The sequence below is a fragment of the Octodon degus genome, unplaced genomic scaffold (genome assembly GCF_000260255.1).
Source record: "Octodon degus isolate 3935 unplaced genomic scaffold, OctDeg1.0 scaffold00052, whole genome shotgun sequence".
Lineage (NCBI taxonomy): Eukaryota > Metazoa > Chordata > Mammalia > Rodentia > Octodontidae > Octodon > Octodon degus.
The window spans coordinates 1,449,373-1,463,641 of NW_004524628.1; the positions used below are offsets into that span (position 1 = coordinate 1,449,373).

The window sequence follows — 14,269 nt, forward strand, 5'->3', positions numbered from 1 at the left end:
GTAGAATTCTCACCCAAAATCTATATGCTGATATCTGTGAACTAAGCAACTACAGTGAGGACAGCAAAGTAATACTAAAACCACGTTTGAAATACCTGCCCTTTTGGTCATCTAAATGCCCACTGCTTCTAATGTCATACTAATTATTGCTATACTCTCTAAATGTTTGTTAAAAAAAAAAAAAGATAAAGAAGAAACAAGGAAAAAAAAACAGGGAAACTCAAGTTGTTAAAAACAAGTGTATCTGCAAGTACCCGTAAGTACTAACGTGAAAATGTCTTCAGCTGTGCTATTAAAGGGAAACTTAAGGGGGCCTGGCCCTAGCTCAGGCCTTTAAGTGGCTGCTTCCACAAAGCTGTCAGCCTCAGGTTGCTGGAGTTCGAACCTCACACCTCTCCCACTGGCCAAAAGTGCCCTGAAGGCATTCGAGGAACAAAAAAAAAAAAAAAAAAAAAAAGGGAAACTTCTCCAACAATCCCCAGGGAGAGTCATGTGTATTCTGGGATCAAAGAAACATTAAAGAGGATACAGAACTTCAAGATGGATGGAAACTCTCACTTATGAGGACAGTCACACACTCCTAAGAGCATAAAACTAACTGATCAGAAGCAGACAATTCAAACATGAACAAAAACCATGAGAACCAATTTTCTAAAAACTGTAGGCTTTTTTATTCAGTTAAGAGGTAGACAGATGAACATGGAAGGCTGTCCCATTTAACTTGCCCAAATTTCATATTCCACTTCATTCATCCATCCCACACTGCCAGAAATCTTAAAGAAATTATGAAGAATGCCAAAGGCTTTTTCCCCCTACTTCTTAGCAACAGTGAATGCATTACTTGGAAAGAAGTTACTAAGTAACTTAAATTTTCACTGTGTTCAAAAGACCCTCATCCCTCCAAGTTCCCACTTATGTCAACAGAATCTGCCACGACTGTCAGAGCCAGAGTGCCAGTGACTCTATTTCTATAGGAGACTACAAGGGAAGCTTCAGTTACAAGTTTTGTTGTTAAATCCCTGTGCGTGTTAGGGCAGAAGCTGGTGAAACCAACAAAGCAGAGTATACTCTGTCAATAGGCTCTGCATGGTTTAAAAAAGAAAAAAGAAACACACACACATATGCACACAATTATCTTCAGAGACATTAAACATAATGGAATCGAAGCCTGATACAAAAAGTAGAGAAATATGTACAGGAATTCCCAGCCCACAAGGGGACCTCAGTAGGAACCAGTGGAAACCCGGCTATTTTACATAGCTAATTTTGAGACAAGTCATTTAGCACAGAAGCGATTACAGCATGAAGTAACACTTCCTTTCCACAGCTCCCGAACTTAAAAACTCTTGTCAGGTCTTCGGTAACACTGTAATCATTCTTCAAGGGAGCACGAATGTGTAAGGTGGTTCCAAATATTGACACCAATTTAAATCTCCGACTGACACTCACAAGATGAGATATTTGAAGACCGCCATGATGGCTGCACTGATAACACCAGAAATGGGAACTGTGACAAACCAGGCCATAAAAATGTTACGGAAGAGTCGCCAGTCAACAGACTTCTTAGATCGGAGCCAACCAACGGACACGACAGAGCCCACCTAGGAGAGACACAGACCAAGGAAATTAGCTAACTTAAGTACCCAAACTATTTTGGCAAAAAAAAACACCTGAAGTTATTTAGATAAGAGGCCCACCAACTGGCCAAGACCAATTCCATGGAAGCTGGTTTCTTTTTTTTTTTTTTTTTGTGTGTGTGTGTGTGTGTGTGTGTGTGTGGCCAGCTCAGTCCACCAGGGGGCGGGGCTGCCTGGCATGTGGTGCTGGGGGATTGAACTGTGGTCCCTGTGCTTTTTTGCGAAGCTTGTTCTAAGTAGGTGCTTTAGACCACTGAGCCATCTCACCAGCCCGGAAGCTGGTTTCTAACAGGTTATGATTTCTCAAGAAAATGAGCCAAAACAAACCACTTCTCAAGTTTTGGGGGCTTACCAGTTAGCTCAGTTGTTTAAAGCACCTGCTTGGGCAATCTCAGTCAGGCACAGGGACTGCAGTTCGTCCCCAGCTCCACAGGCTGCGCGAGATCTGCCCTTGAGGCAGTCTGAGCCAGCCCCCAAAAAACAATCCTCCTCATGAGAAGATGAAGGCAATGTAAAAATCAAATCAAATCAATCTATGCTAATTTTACAAAAAATGGTATGAGTACCCCCATACTACAGGCCCGAAAACCCCGTAATATATGCTTTCTGTAAATAAACTACCCTCCCAACAGCTGAACAAACCTCACAAACTTCTTAAAACCAGGCCATCAGCCACAAGTGGCAGCACAAGTCCACCCAGCCAGAACTAAACAGTGGGCTGACTTACAGCACATGCCCACACTCCTCTCAATGGTTTCCCCACAGGAAAGGAATATAACACTGTGCCACAGAAATGACTCAAGACCAAACACCAGAAAGTGACTGCGATGGTAAACAAGTAACAATGGACGAGGTCCGCTGGAAATTACAGCTAGCTCCAGGTAAGAGAACTTACATAGGCAAGAAACTGTGAAAACATAAAACTTTCTAAAGCAAAAAATAAAACATGTATTCCTACAATGCTCAAAAGATACACCAATGTCTTGTACTTACTTTACAATGTGTTGTACTGATGGGAAGGCCAATATTTGATGCAATTACTACAGTCAGGGCAGATGCCAATTCAATACTGAAGCCACTGTACACACAAAAAATTCACAAATCTTTAGTTAATGCAATTCTGCCTAGTTCTATTCAGTGAGAAGCCTCACGCCATCTTTATTTCCTGTAACCCCTGAAATCTACTTTAAGTGGGGTCATGACACTCCCTTTTCCTTTTCTCTAACTTTTGAGGGGGGACAGGGAGTTAGCTCAGTAGAATAAGTTCTTGCCTGGCAAGTGCAAGGGCCTTAGTTCAATCCCCAGTTTGGGGGGTGGGGGGGAATCTAACTTTTGAGCGTTAAATTCTTCTGAAATGTCATTAAAGTTTTTAGTTTCATTTTGAGAAATTTAGTAAACATCAGTCTGCTCTCAAACAGAAAAGCTGGGTCCAAATAGCTATTCACTCTTAGTACACACATTTTTCTCAGGAGCTGAGTGGGTAAATGTTGAACCAGTATGTTTCAGACCAGACAATAAAAAAATTCAGATCAACAATGAGAATAACATCAGAAACTTACACAAACCTGGCAACCTTGGAGATTTGTGTGTTAACACTACACAGTATTTTCTCTTAAAAGAATGAGCAGCTCTTAAGATCTGCTGTACACACTCACCTAGAAGGTGTGATTGGGGTCAGATCCTTGCCCATGGTCTGGATAACTCTCCTTCCCCAAAGCCACAGACCCATGCAGATGCCAACGCCTCCATAGAGGAGAAGCCATATCGGTGTTGCCTTCTTTGAAGAAACATCCCATGTCTCATAAACCAAATACAAAGCAACCAGAGGACCGATAGCATTGCTGAAAGAAAATAAAGAGACAGAGATTTGCCATGCAGAACTACATCACAGCAAGACCCAATGTGCTGATTTACTAGGTTGTCTAGGCCTGACTGTCAAGCTCTTAGCAAATGAGCCTTTCTTTCAAAGGAAATGGAACCTGAACACACACAACAAGAAAAAATGAAAGCTATCCTGGCAAAACAGAGTACCATGCAATTATGGCCCTCTTCCTACGGGCAGCTAGAGCAATTATTGGGTCCCAGTGAAGCTTACAGACCATGAAACTAAGGCTTACCTACCAACAGATTCATTCACCAATACAGAGATTTTAAGTCCTTCCTTCACTTTATGTCCTACACTCTACTATCAAAGAAATAAACTCCATCTGGACAGATGAAGGTTTCTCTGTAAAAACCATCTGTTTGTCTTTTCAAGTAAAGAAATAAAGCTAAAAATACTGTCATCTCTACAGAATTGCACTGTTTATTAAGTCAGTAATCGCTATTACCCCTCTCCTACCTATACTATACAATAGTGCATGGAGAGGAATAGTAAAGCAGTTAAAAAGACAGTTTAAACATAGCATGCCAAGATTCAAAGTGCACTGACCTGACATCATTGCCACCATGGGCAAAGGACCCAAAGCAAGCCGTAAGTATCTGCAGAAACTGGAAGAGGAGTGACACTTCAGGCTTATCCTGGTCATACCATTCTTCCAAAGAGCCACTACTTCCTTTCCTGTCCCCCAGGCCCATCTCGGCCTTGACACTCATGTCCATCTCAGATGCAGAGTGAAGTTCAGACACAGCATTGCAGTAACTGGTGTAACTGTCCATTCGAATTCGTTTCTTGGTGTCAGCGCTGGGCCACGTCAGCTTCTCCATTTCTTCACCTTTCTGCTCACCTTCTCTGACACGAAATGAATCCAGAGGCATGCCACAAATCGCCATGGTGTAAGAAGTATAGCTATTGTTGCGCCGCAGGGGCTTGTCGCCAGAGTCACCCATGCAGTCGCCCACCTTGGCCAGGTGTAACTTATGGAGCAGCTCTTTGTACAAGCCAGAATCCTTATGCACAGTGTGGTACTGATAGTGGCCACTGGAGTTTATCTGATTGCTGACAGCTTGACTAAACTGAACAAGGTTCCCATTAGGCAACTGCACCGCACCTGGCCAAGACCAAAAGGTGGCAGTCAGTGCAAAGAGCACCCAGTCCCACATCAGAAGGCCTCCTTAGCACCAAGAGAACAAAGTGACCCTTGGGAATGTCAACTCACCGTTCATGGTGCTGTCTACAGTGGTCTCCTCCTTCAAGTCCATGCTGGGAAGCCTCTCTCGCTCTGGAGCTTCCTCCAGGTCTCCAAGTTTGAACGACACTGTTCTCTCCTCCACCACAGCCCTGAGTGGGACAGTGGCAGACCCTAACTCAGAGGCAGGAAGCCGGCTCTCACTATCACTGAGAGACAACTTTGTTTCTTCATTGTCTTCTTTCAAGCTATTCTTTTTCTCCATTAAAGGGCTTTCAGAAGGACTAGATTTTATTTCTCCTAGAAAAAAAGGAGAGGGACTGATTTGGGTTTGGCCATATTACTTGTCCACAGCCCCCTAGTCCATCTCAAAATGAGAATAGACAGAAACATCAGTTACAGTTCAGGAGGTCTTTCTTGCCTGCTTTATCACCTGTCAGTAACTAATGTTTCACATACCTATAAACCGACAATATAGCATGCCCTCTGTCGGGTCACAAACTTGTCATGAATGGCCAGGCAGGAAACATTTTAGCCTTTACAACCATTCTATACTTACATTTACTTTTTACAGTCCTCCACAAATGAACCTTCTTAGGTCCCTGTAGTGGAAGGCAGATCAAGCTCGCATCTGACAGTCAATGGAAAAGCTAGACTTCCCCTAACTCATGTTCTCCTGTAAAATGCAGTGTCCCCCACATTTCAGTCCAAGACTTCAAGCAAAGTGACATCTGCCTGAAAACAACTTTAACATCTACCTCTGTGAAACAAAGAGGCATGCCTTACGGTTCTAATTCCATAGCCAGATAGGAGTACTTTGTTAGCAGGCCAGTGCTCAATGCTTGCCTACCAGTCAGGCATCTCGGTCAAATCAGACTAGTATTAAAGCAAGATTTCTCTCATCTCTCCCAGACTGAGGAAAAAACGAGGTCACGGAGTCCTGCAGGCCTGGCTACCACTGCATATGCGGCAGAGCCAGAAGCTCAGAGCCTCTCAGAGGCTCGCCGATTGGGCTGTGGTGACGCAGCATTCTTCCTGCCGCCACTGCAGTCTGTGCATCCTTCTACTAATGAAGAACAAACTACATTGCTAATCTAGCATTTGCACAGATAAGAAGGGCCAAAAATGATTTAAGAGATCTCAGCCGTGAGAACTGATTTAAGACTGATACTACTACCTAGAATCTACAGTATTCAGTACTTACTTACATAACAGAGTACTGTAATGACCTAAATGATCCTTTTAGGTGACACATGAAAATGCTTGCTTTTAAAATTCATAATTCTAGCACAGATACAATGTGCATCTGAATATGTATGTGCATCAAGAAATGTGTATGTTTACATGCATCAAGATCAGTTTTGGTCTGCAATTATACACATATGAGAAGAGTGTGCCTAACCCATGTTTTTATGAAGCTATCCCCTTGTCAATTAATCCACACTATACTTTCTCTGTATTTATCATGCCACTCACTACTGACCAAGGTAATTTTTTTAAAAAGATAAATTCCTCACTTCTATCTCTCTAACTTAGGTTGAATCTAGATCTCAGGTCAAAATCCATCTAAAATCTAGTTCAGACAACAAACCCATATTCACTTAAAATCTCAGTTTGCCAGTCTATGCAAATACCCAATTTTTACAGGTAGCTAAGCAAAAATAAACACATTACTAGTTAAGACACTCAGTCAGAAGTCTTTACTTACGTTCGATTTTTCTCTTCATCCTGGGACATACAAAGAACCAGACGATAAGGGCACAGATAACTGCACAGCCCACCGAGATGAGGATGGTACCCCACAGAGGAAGTTTGTCAAAGCCCAGCACTAGGAGATAAAATGGTGCATCTTGAAAACCCCAGGGCAAGAGCCCCCGGCAACAACGTGTAAGCCCTCCTGTAGGAACGCAGGGCTTCCCCAGTCCAGCCCATCGCCCTGGCCAGCTGCTGACAGCTTCCACGCCAGAGAACTATGCTGATGGACACACAAATCTGGAGAAAAAGTGCATATTTTAAACCCCCATCAGTCTGGCCCACTTAAATACCTGCTGGACTCATGTCCTTGGCCTTTTCACATTCTACCTTTTTCCTTTCTTGGCAGGAGAGGTAAGGATCGCTACACTAGCCATGAAGCAAAGAAAAGCATCCCACTCCCCACCCAGCTCCTGAGTCTAACTGCACATACATATTCACTTGAAACACATCATCTACAGGAAGATAACAGTTTAAAGAATACAGCTATCTTTCACAAAGGAAAGGAAGAATTTAGTTTAATAAGCCATCTCTAAAAGACTAGGTCACCAATACTGAAATTTTTCACATGGTTCAAGAATCAGTAGTACTGTCACCTGTTTGTTACTTTGATGCCAAGAGGCTCCTAGCTACCAGCCTAAAGCAAGGAAAACAACATACAATTCTATCTAAGTTTAAGCAATGTTATGATCTGTAGCTTAGCTACTTAAGCTTGTTCTGCTTATTTTGCTCATTAGGTATTAAATAACTTAGCAAATAGAAATTCACTGCCTCCTCAAAAAAAAGTAAAAATCAGATATACAGTCCCTTCAAAACTAAAGTTCTATGGTTATTTTTAGTCTTTTAATTTCTGCCTCAAATTTTGACCTCATTGTTACATAAAATACACGTGAAATTTAATTCATCACTATTTAAATTTATCTCCATTCTAAATCAAAAAGGGAAATGAAAGGAGAATGGTTTTTCTTGTAAATGATTTATAAAAAACAAACAATTTATCAAGTTCCCATTTTCAAATGATTGAAAAGTCAGGCAAGATGGTACACGTCTATAATCCCAGCTCTCTGAGAGAATGAGACAGGAAGACCAAATTCAAGCCCAGCATGGGCAACTTACTGAGGTCTGGTCTCAAATTTCATGGGGGGGGTGCACTCAGTGCCAAGGCCCTGGGTTTATCCCCACACATACTACATGCAACAGACTGAGAATCTGAGTTTCCAATCTCCAATCTTAACCTTTTATTAACACATAACCATAGATGATCAGTTTCATGGAAGCCTCTTTAGTTTAAGGACTCAATTTGTAAAAGAAAAGTGGGCATACAAGCCTTTAACTACACTACTTGGTAAGGAGTATAGCATCCTCCAAGACCAATATGCTCATAAAGCTATCTGTTCCTTTCCTGATATTCCAGGAATACAGACAAGGTCAAAATCGGTTTGCTAACTCCTCACTGGTGACTTACTTTTTTTTTTTTTTTTTGTAGTACCAGAGATTGAACTCAGGACCTTGCCCTTGCCAGGCAAGCGCTTATTCTATTGAGCTATCTCCTGGCCCAGAAATGAAATCTTTTTTTTTTTTAATTTCTTTTTTTTTTTAATTTTTTTTTTTTTTTTTATATATGTGTGTGTGTGTGTGTGTGTGTGTGTGTGTGTGTGGCCAGCTCAGCCCACCAGGGGGCGGGGCTGGCTGGCATGTGGTGCTGGGGGATTGAACTTAGCAAAGTCCCTGCACTTTGCTAAGCTTGTTCTAAGTAGGTGCTTTAGACCACTGAGCCATCTCACCAGCCCCCCAGAAATGAAATCTTAATGAGCCAAAATAAGCACTATGAAGTTAAAATATTTGAATATATGAGTACATAGCACATAGATAAATTGCTCCCTGACAACACTTTCTACGTATGTGCACACACATATACACTGGTACATACATCTATATGCATGTGCATGTGTGCCCTAAGGTCACAGACAAAAGATTAAAATGCCACTGACCTATGAGCTGAAGTACCAATAAGCTAAACAAGCCTATAAGCCAAAACTGTACTGGCCTGCCTGACAAGATAGATATAAGTTATCAATCTCTTGCAGATGTCAAATGAAACAGGTAGTGCCCTAACTTCATTCACGCCTTTCCTCAGTCCCAGTATGAAAGTGATCAATGTTTCAACCTTTACATTCTCACAAGTTACTTTTCCTCATAGCTGCATGAATTCTTCTTCCCAGTGTACTTAGAACAGGTGTTAAACATCGCAACTCTTCTCATTCAAGCAGATTCAGGAGTAAATTTAGTGCTTAGAAACAGAAGTAGCTCCATTTGGGAGAGAAAAATGATATCCAGCAAACCAGTTCTAAATGACTGATTAGTGAAGAACAGATATGTAACTAGTGACTCTTCAGTAGTTGAGATCAGTATCAATTCCAGCATTTTTAGCATAGATAGGAGAAAGGGAGGGAGAAGGCCATATTATCGTGGATCCTGTGAAGACTAAAGAGGAAAGGTCTGTAGTGATTTAGAATCTGAGCAGGTCTCTTTGGTTGAAAAACTATCTAGGTTAACTCAGCATACACTAGCCTGCAGCCTTCTGAAATGGGCGCAGGCCAGCCACCTTCTAGGAGATTTCAGCCCTGTAAAGCAAAAAGGGGTAAATTGGGCATTTAATGCAAGTTTTGTAAATAACGTTAAATTCACATTTAAATATTTTGGTGTATACTTACACGGTGCTCCAGTATACATGATGGAGAAGAGATTTATTCCAATTGTGCAGGCATAAAAAACTGGCAAAGCTCGCAAACCATTAGGAACTGGGTCTGCCTATAAAACATCAAGATCAGTATCTTAAAAGCTGTAAAAATTAAGCCATTTTTAGAGAGACTTGTAACAGGGCAAGTTTGGGAATTTCAATGATAAGAACAGTCTCATCATAACTGGGCTTTTCCTGCTTTTGCTCCTAGAAGTCTTGTTGCGAAAACTAGTTATATCTTCTACAACTTAAAGATGGCCTTTTCCTTTGCTATTCTTAATACCCATACGGGTGACTGAGAACATCCTGAGTAGATGTCAATACCAAGTTCCGAGGAACCTGAAGTTCATATGTAAACCTTAACAAACTCCTGAGGATGTACCAGACCCAAGAAATGACAGAAACAGAGTGAGGTGAGACTATTCCTTACCTGACCTTATGTTTCAAATATTAAAAATAAAACACACAGCATGTATCTGCATATCTAATAGACACAGCGCTACCATTATAATCAGTGCTTTATCTAAGTGCAATGAGAAAAACCAACTGTTCCCTAGGTCATCCACTCAGTCAGGAGCCTCTCAAGAACTACTGGGGGGGGGGGAACTATTCCAGACCCTGAAGCACAAGAGGGAATGGGACCAAGTGAGTCCCTGACCCCACAAAACTGACAATCCATATTCTGGTACAGAACAGTAGAAAGCACTGACAATAAATACTATGCAGAAAAGGGTAGGCTCTAAGGAGACACTGATGGGAGGATGGGCACATTTTCATCGCAGGGGGTCAGGGAGTGAGGATCACTTGAGCAAAGATCAGTGTCTCGGGGAAAGGTGGACAAGCCAGTTAGTCTTCCTTGGGGGTTGGGGGCAGGAATAGAAGTTTCAGTGGGTGCAAGGGCTGAGGCAAAACTGTGAAATCTTTAAGAAACAGTAAAGGCCAGTGTAACTGGAAATGAGATCTATTTACAACTAATGTTTATTAATTCGGGCCAGGGAGATGGTCAGTGGAATAAGCGCTTGCCTGGCAAGCAAGCGGCCTGAGTTCAATCCCCGGTTCCAAAAAGAAAAAAAAATATTAATTCTACAGAAAAACACCCAAGTCAAACAGGAACGAGGAAACAGATCTGAGTATTTGGGAAGGCTACTGGTACACATCCATCTAGGGGAAGACCCAAAAGAGACACTAAAACTTCTAACCAAAAAAAATTTTTTTTAATTTTAAATTTTTTTAAAAAATTTTTTAAATCGCTACTTTGGGGAGATGGAGGTAGTGTTTTAAGATCACCAAAGCAGAACATGTTTACAGACCACGTGTGGAACAGGGATATCATCCTCTAAATACTAGTAGAGATAGGCATGTCTGAAAACCGAGCTTAATTTTAACTGCTTTATCCACTGCTTAAAAGAATACTAAGGGTCAAAATAGACAAAACCTTACAGAACCCAGGAACTGTTATTTATCCCTGCACAATATCAGTATTGGCCACAATCTAGACAAATAACAAGGTTAAGAACCTAAGGCATCTTTTTCTTCAAAAGGCTACCCCTCAATCTAGAAAATTCTCCCAATAAACCCAACCCCTCCTCCCTAAAGATTAAAACCCATTAGGGGCCTACAGACTATAAAAGGTTCTACAGATGTTATAGGGACTTCTAACAGATTTTCAAATACTCTTATCTGGTAATAAGGTCTCAATAAATCAAACTGTGATCAGACTTGAGTAATTTATGCACTTATTTTTCCTATGCCCCAATTAAGTATTAATGGAGGTAAACAGTAATAAAGTACTGGGTATGGAGCAGGGAATAAATGACACTACAGTATATTATGAAACATAAGTTCCATGATTTTAAAAAAAGAGAAAGTCAGTTTGTTCTTCCTCCTCCCAGCCATTCCCAAGAGGAAACAGGACTAATGATTTTATGAAATTTTATTACCATATGCTCTGCTTAACACCTTAAAGCTTTACCTGAAAATGTAAATACATCATAATCTAGTTATACAAAAGAAAAGGGGTCTTCATACTCCCCATTTCATCAGAATAGCTTTATTTTTCATTTATTGGGTACTCTTAAGTTTGTGTCTAAAATAACATGAAGAGGGGCTGGTGAGATGGCTCAGTGGTCTAAAGCACCTACTTAGAACAAGCTTAGCACAGCACAGGGACCGCGGTTCAATCCCCCAGCACCACATGCCAGCCAGCCCCGCCCCCTGGTGGGCTGAACTGGCCACACTAAATAAATAAATAAATAAACTAAAATATATTATTAAAAAAATAATAAAATAAAATAACATGAAGATTCCTGGATACATGGGGGGGGCAATCATACCTGCTCACTGACACACTATCAGACCTACAGAGCATCAGCGCACTGTTTGCTCAGCCATATTATGCCAAGTTCTATAGGTCTCAAATGTGCAGTATAAACTGTTATATTCTGTCAGACTCAGTCTAGTACAACAGTGACCTGTGAGTTATTTTACCAATTACAGAACTTCTTAAGAAGACAGACACAAATCCTTCCCCAGAGAAGTTGAAAACTAGACCAGACAAGTAGGGGTCTGAATATATTCTTATCCCTCGGGATTAAGCTACCTATCTCCCTTCACTCAGATTTCCACAGTTTACGGGCACTTTTTAAAGAACTTGACAATGGACAGTTAAAAGCTATTCACCTTGGAAAAAGGACAGCTTTGTTTCCTGAGAAACATGCATTTATTCTTACTGTAACTTAGTCCAGTGCCAACATAATCCCTGCTGTCTACATTTACTGTGGAGCCAGCATCAGACTTCTTGATAAAAGAAATGCTACTGGGTCTGTAAAGTCAAAAGGAATTTTTAAATGGATAGGAAATTAAACAGTTATCTGAATGTATTGCCCTCTCCCAAAAGCCACCTACCTTTACTTAAAGTTATTTTTACCTATTCTGAGAAATTGGGAGTCACTACTGGAGGTAGAACCCACATCAAAAAGTTTATAAACTGGTTATGCTAGTCAACATTGAAAGACCCATCACTGGCATCTTAGAAAAAAGAGACTAGGGCCGGGGAGATGGCTCAGTGGAATAAGCGCTTTCCTGGCAAGTGCAAGGACCTGAGTTCAATCCCCGGTTCTGCCAAAAAAAAAAGAAAGAAAAGAAAAAAAGAGACTTACTGAACACCAAGCTTACAATTCCAACTGGTCTGAAAGTAGTGGTTTAAAGTAATCTGCATACCGCTTGAAAGTCACTTTTTTCTTTTTTTCTGTACTTTAGGACATGGTCTACAGAATCTCACTATGTAGATTGGACGCATAGTGATCCTCCTGTTTTCAGGACGCGCTGAGATGATGTGGCATGGGCCTGTAATCCCATGCCAGGGATTTTTAGCCTCCCAAATGCTGGTATTACAGGCCCACACCACATCATCTCAGCGCGCCCTGTGGGCAGGGCCAGCACCCTGGCCACTGTGCTCTGCCTAAATAGATGCTTTAGTCCGCTGAGCTATCAAGCCGGCCCCTGAGAAAGGCACTTTTAAATGAACTTCCAGACTTTTTCATTTCAGTCTCTATTTCATGGCAACTGGTACTCAAATTTTCCCACCTGAATGCCCTGTTGGGTACTAAAATCTTGCGTTTTTTTCAGAGTTGCACAACATACATATACAGAACAAAGAACTTTTATAGCTTCCCAAGGCCACATACCTACATACCAACCACAACTGCAAGAATGCTACTGAGTTTGAGTAAGACTGAGTATGACCCATGAAAGGTCAAAGTAGGGAGGAGAAAGATTACCTTATGGAGGATGAATGCTCGAACAAGGAAGAATAAAACTCCAGACATAATACCAGAAAGCAGTGGAGAAACGAACCAAGACATCACTAAAATAGAGCACATAAAGAAAAACAGATCAACTAATGGAACCCAAGAACTAAAGACTTATGTGCACTCTTCAAATCTCCTAAATCCACCCCATTTCATACTATATACTAAAATACGTAATGTTACGGTAACCTGTGACAAAAATGAAAATTAAGCCATTCAGAGTTAAACCTACCAATTTTTATCAGTTCAGACCACTTGACACCATTCTGTCCCTTAGCCACGAGGGAGAAACCAATGGTTGCACCAACAATACAATGGGTCCCAGAAATGGGGAGCTTCAAGAACGAAGCCACTAGTTGCCACACCGCAGAACCTGAAAGAGTCAAATTTAAGGAAGTAAATGGCAAAACTCCATTATGTAATCAACGCGTTCTGACAGAAATAGTTGGAAAGGTTCAGTATAAAAAAGGAACCACCCATGATCCAAACCGGCTCAGACACCACTAACAGTAGTACATGAACAGAACTTACCAAACATAGCACTCACTGAGCCTGCCATCATCAGTTCTTGGGTGGTGTTGTACATCTCCACATCGATCAAGCCATTCCGGATGGTTTCACTCACTTTGGCGCCCAGTAGGACGGAGCCCACGGTTTCAAAGATGCTAGCGAGGATGCAGGCTTGCTTCAGGGTCACTACACCTGAGCCCACAGCTGTACCAAACGAATTGGCTACATCATTGGCTCCCACGGAGAACGCCAAGATAAACGCAATGATGAAGCCCAAGATGAGCATCCATAATGGATCAAAAGCAGCAGTAGGAGGAGCAGCCATTCTCTAAGTAGTGGTTTTTGTAATTAACGAGAGAACTACTGAGCAGTTTTCAAGATGTGTAAACAGAAATATGAGGTATCAAAAACGTTATAATAACAATATATATATATATAATATAAAATTAAATACTGTAAACTACGGTCAAAAACCGAGCTGGAGAGTTACTGCTATACACTGTGTATGGGTGTCTGTTGTCTGGGGTGTCTTTGGCTCTGGAGGGCTAGACGCACGGAGCACAATTCCATGGCGGATGACAGAAAGGACGCAAGTTCATCCTGGGGAGCAAGGGGGATGAAAATAACAATAGCGGCGCGTCCCCGTGGTCCACTTCCGCACCCCGCTCTGCCCCAGCCGCTTGGGCCCCACCGCGCCCTCTGCACCCGCTGGCCCTGTCCCCCGAGGCGGCGGCGAGGGACGGCGGCGGGCAC

At 41.7% G+C, this 14,269-nt stretch overlaps 1 protein-coding gene across 3 annotated transcripts in view; it reads right to left on the reverse strand.

The window, feature by feature from the left end:
• Window positions 1-647: 647 nt before the first annotated feature.
• The window catches only part of Slc20a1 (solute carrier family 20 member 1), a 38,726-nt gene continuing 25,104 nt past the window's right edge, over window positions 648-14,269 (reverse strand). The window contains exons 3-12 of one of the 3 annotated variants that reach the window (XM_004633225.2): window positions 13,538-14,116; window positions 13,239-13,379; window positions 12,977-13,062; window positions 9,172-9,268; window positions 6,414-6,533; window positions 4,736-5,005; window positions 4,069-4,627; window positions 3,293-3,478; window positions 2,631-2,715; window positions 648-1,601 (exon numbers count right to left, since the gene is read on the reverse strand). In XM_004633225.2, coding sequence (XP_004633282.1) covers window positions 1,446-1,601; window positions 2,631-2,715; window positions 3,293-3,478; window positions 4,069-4,627; window positions 4,736-5,005; window positions 6,414-6,533; window positions 9,172-9,268; window positions 12,977-13,062; window positions 13,239-13,379; window positions 13,538-13,841 — 2,004 coding nt within the window. In that variant the 5' untranslated portion in view covers window positions 13,842-14,116 and the 3' untranslated portion in view covers window positions 648-1,445. The other 2 variants (XM_023717388.1, XM_023717387.1) reach the window with 2 other exon arrangements.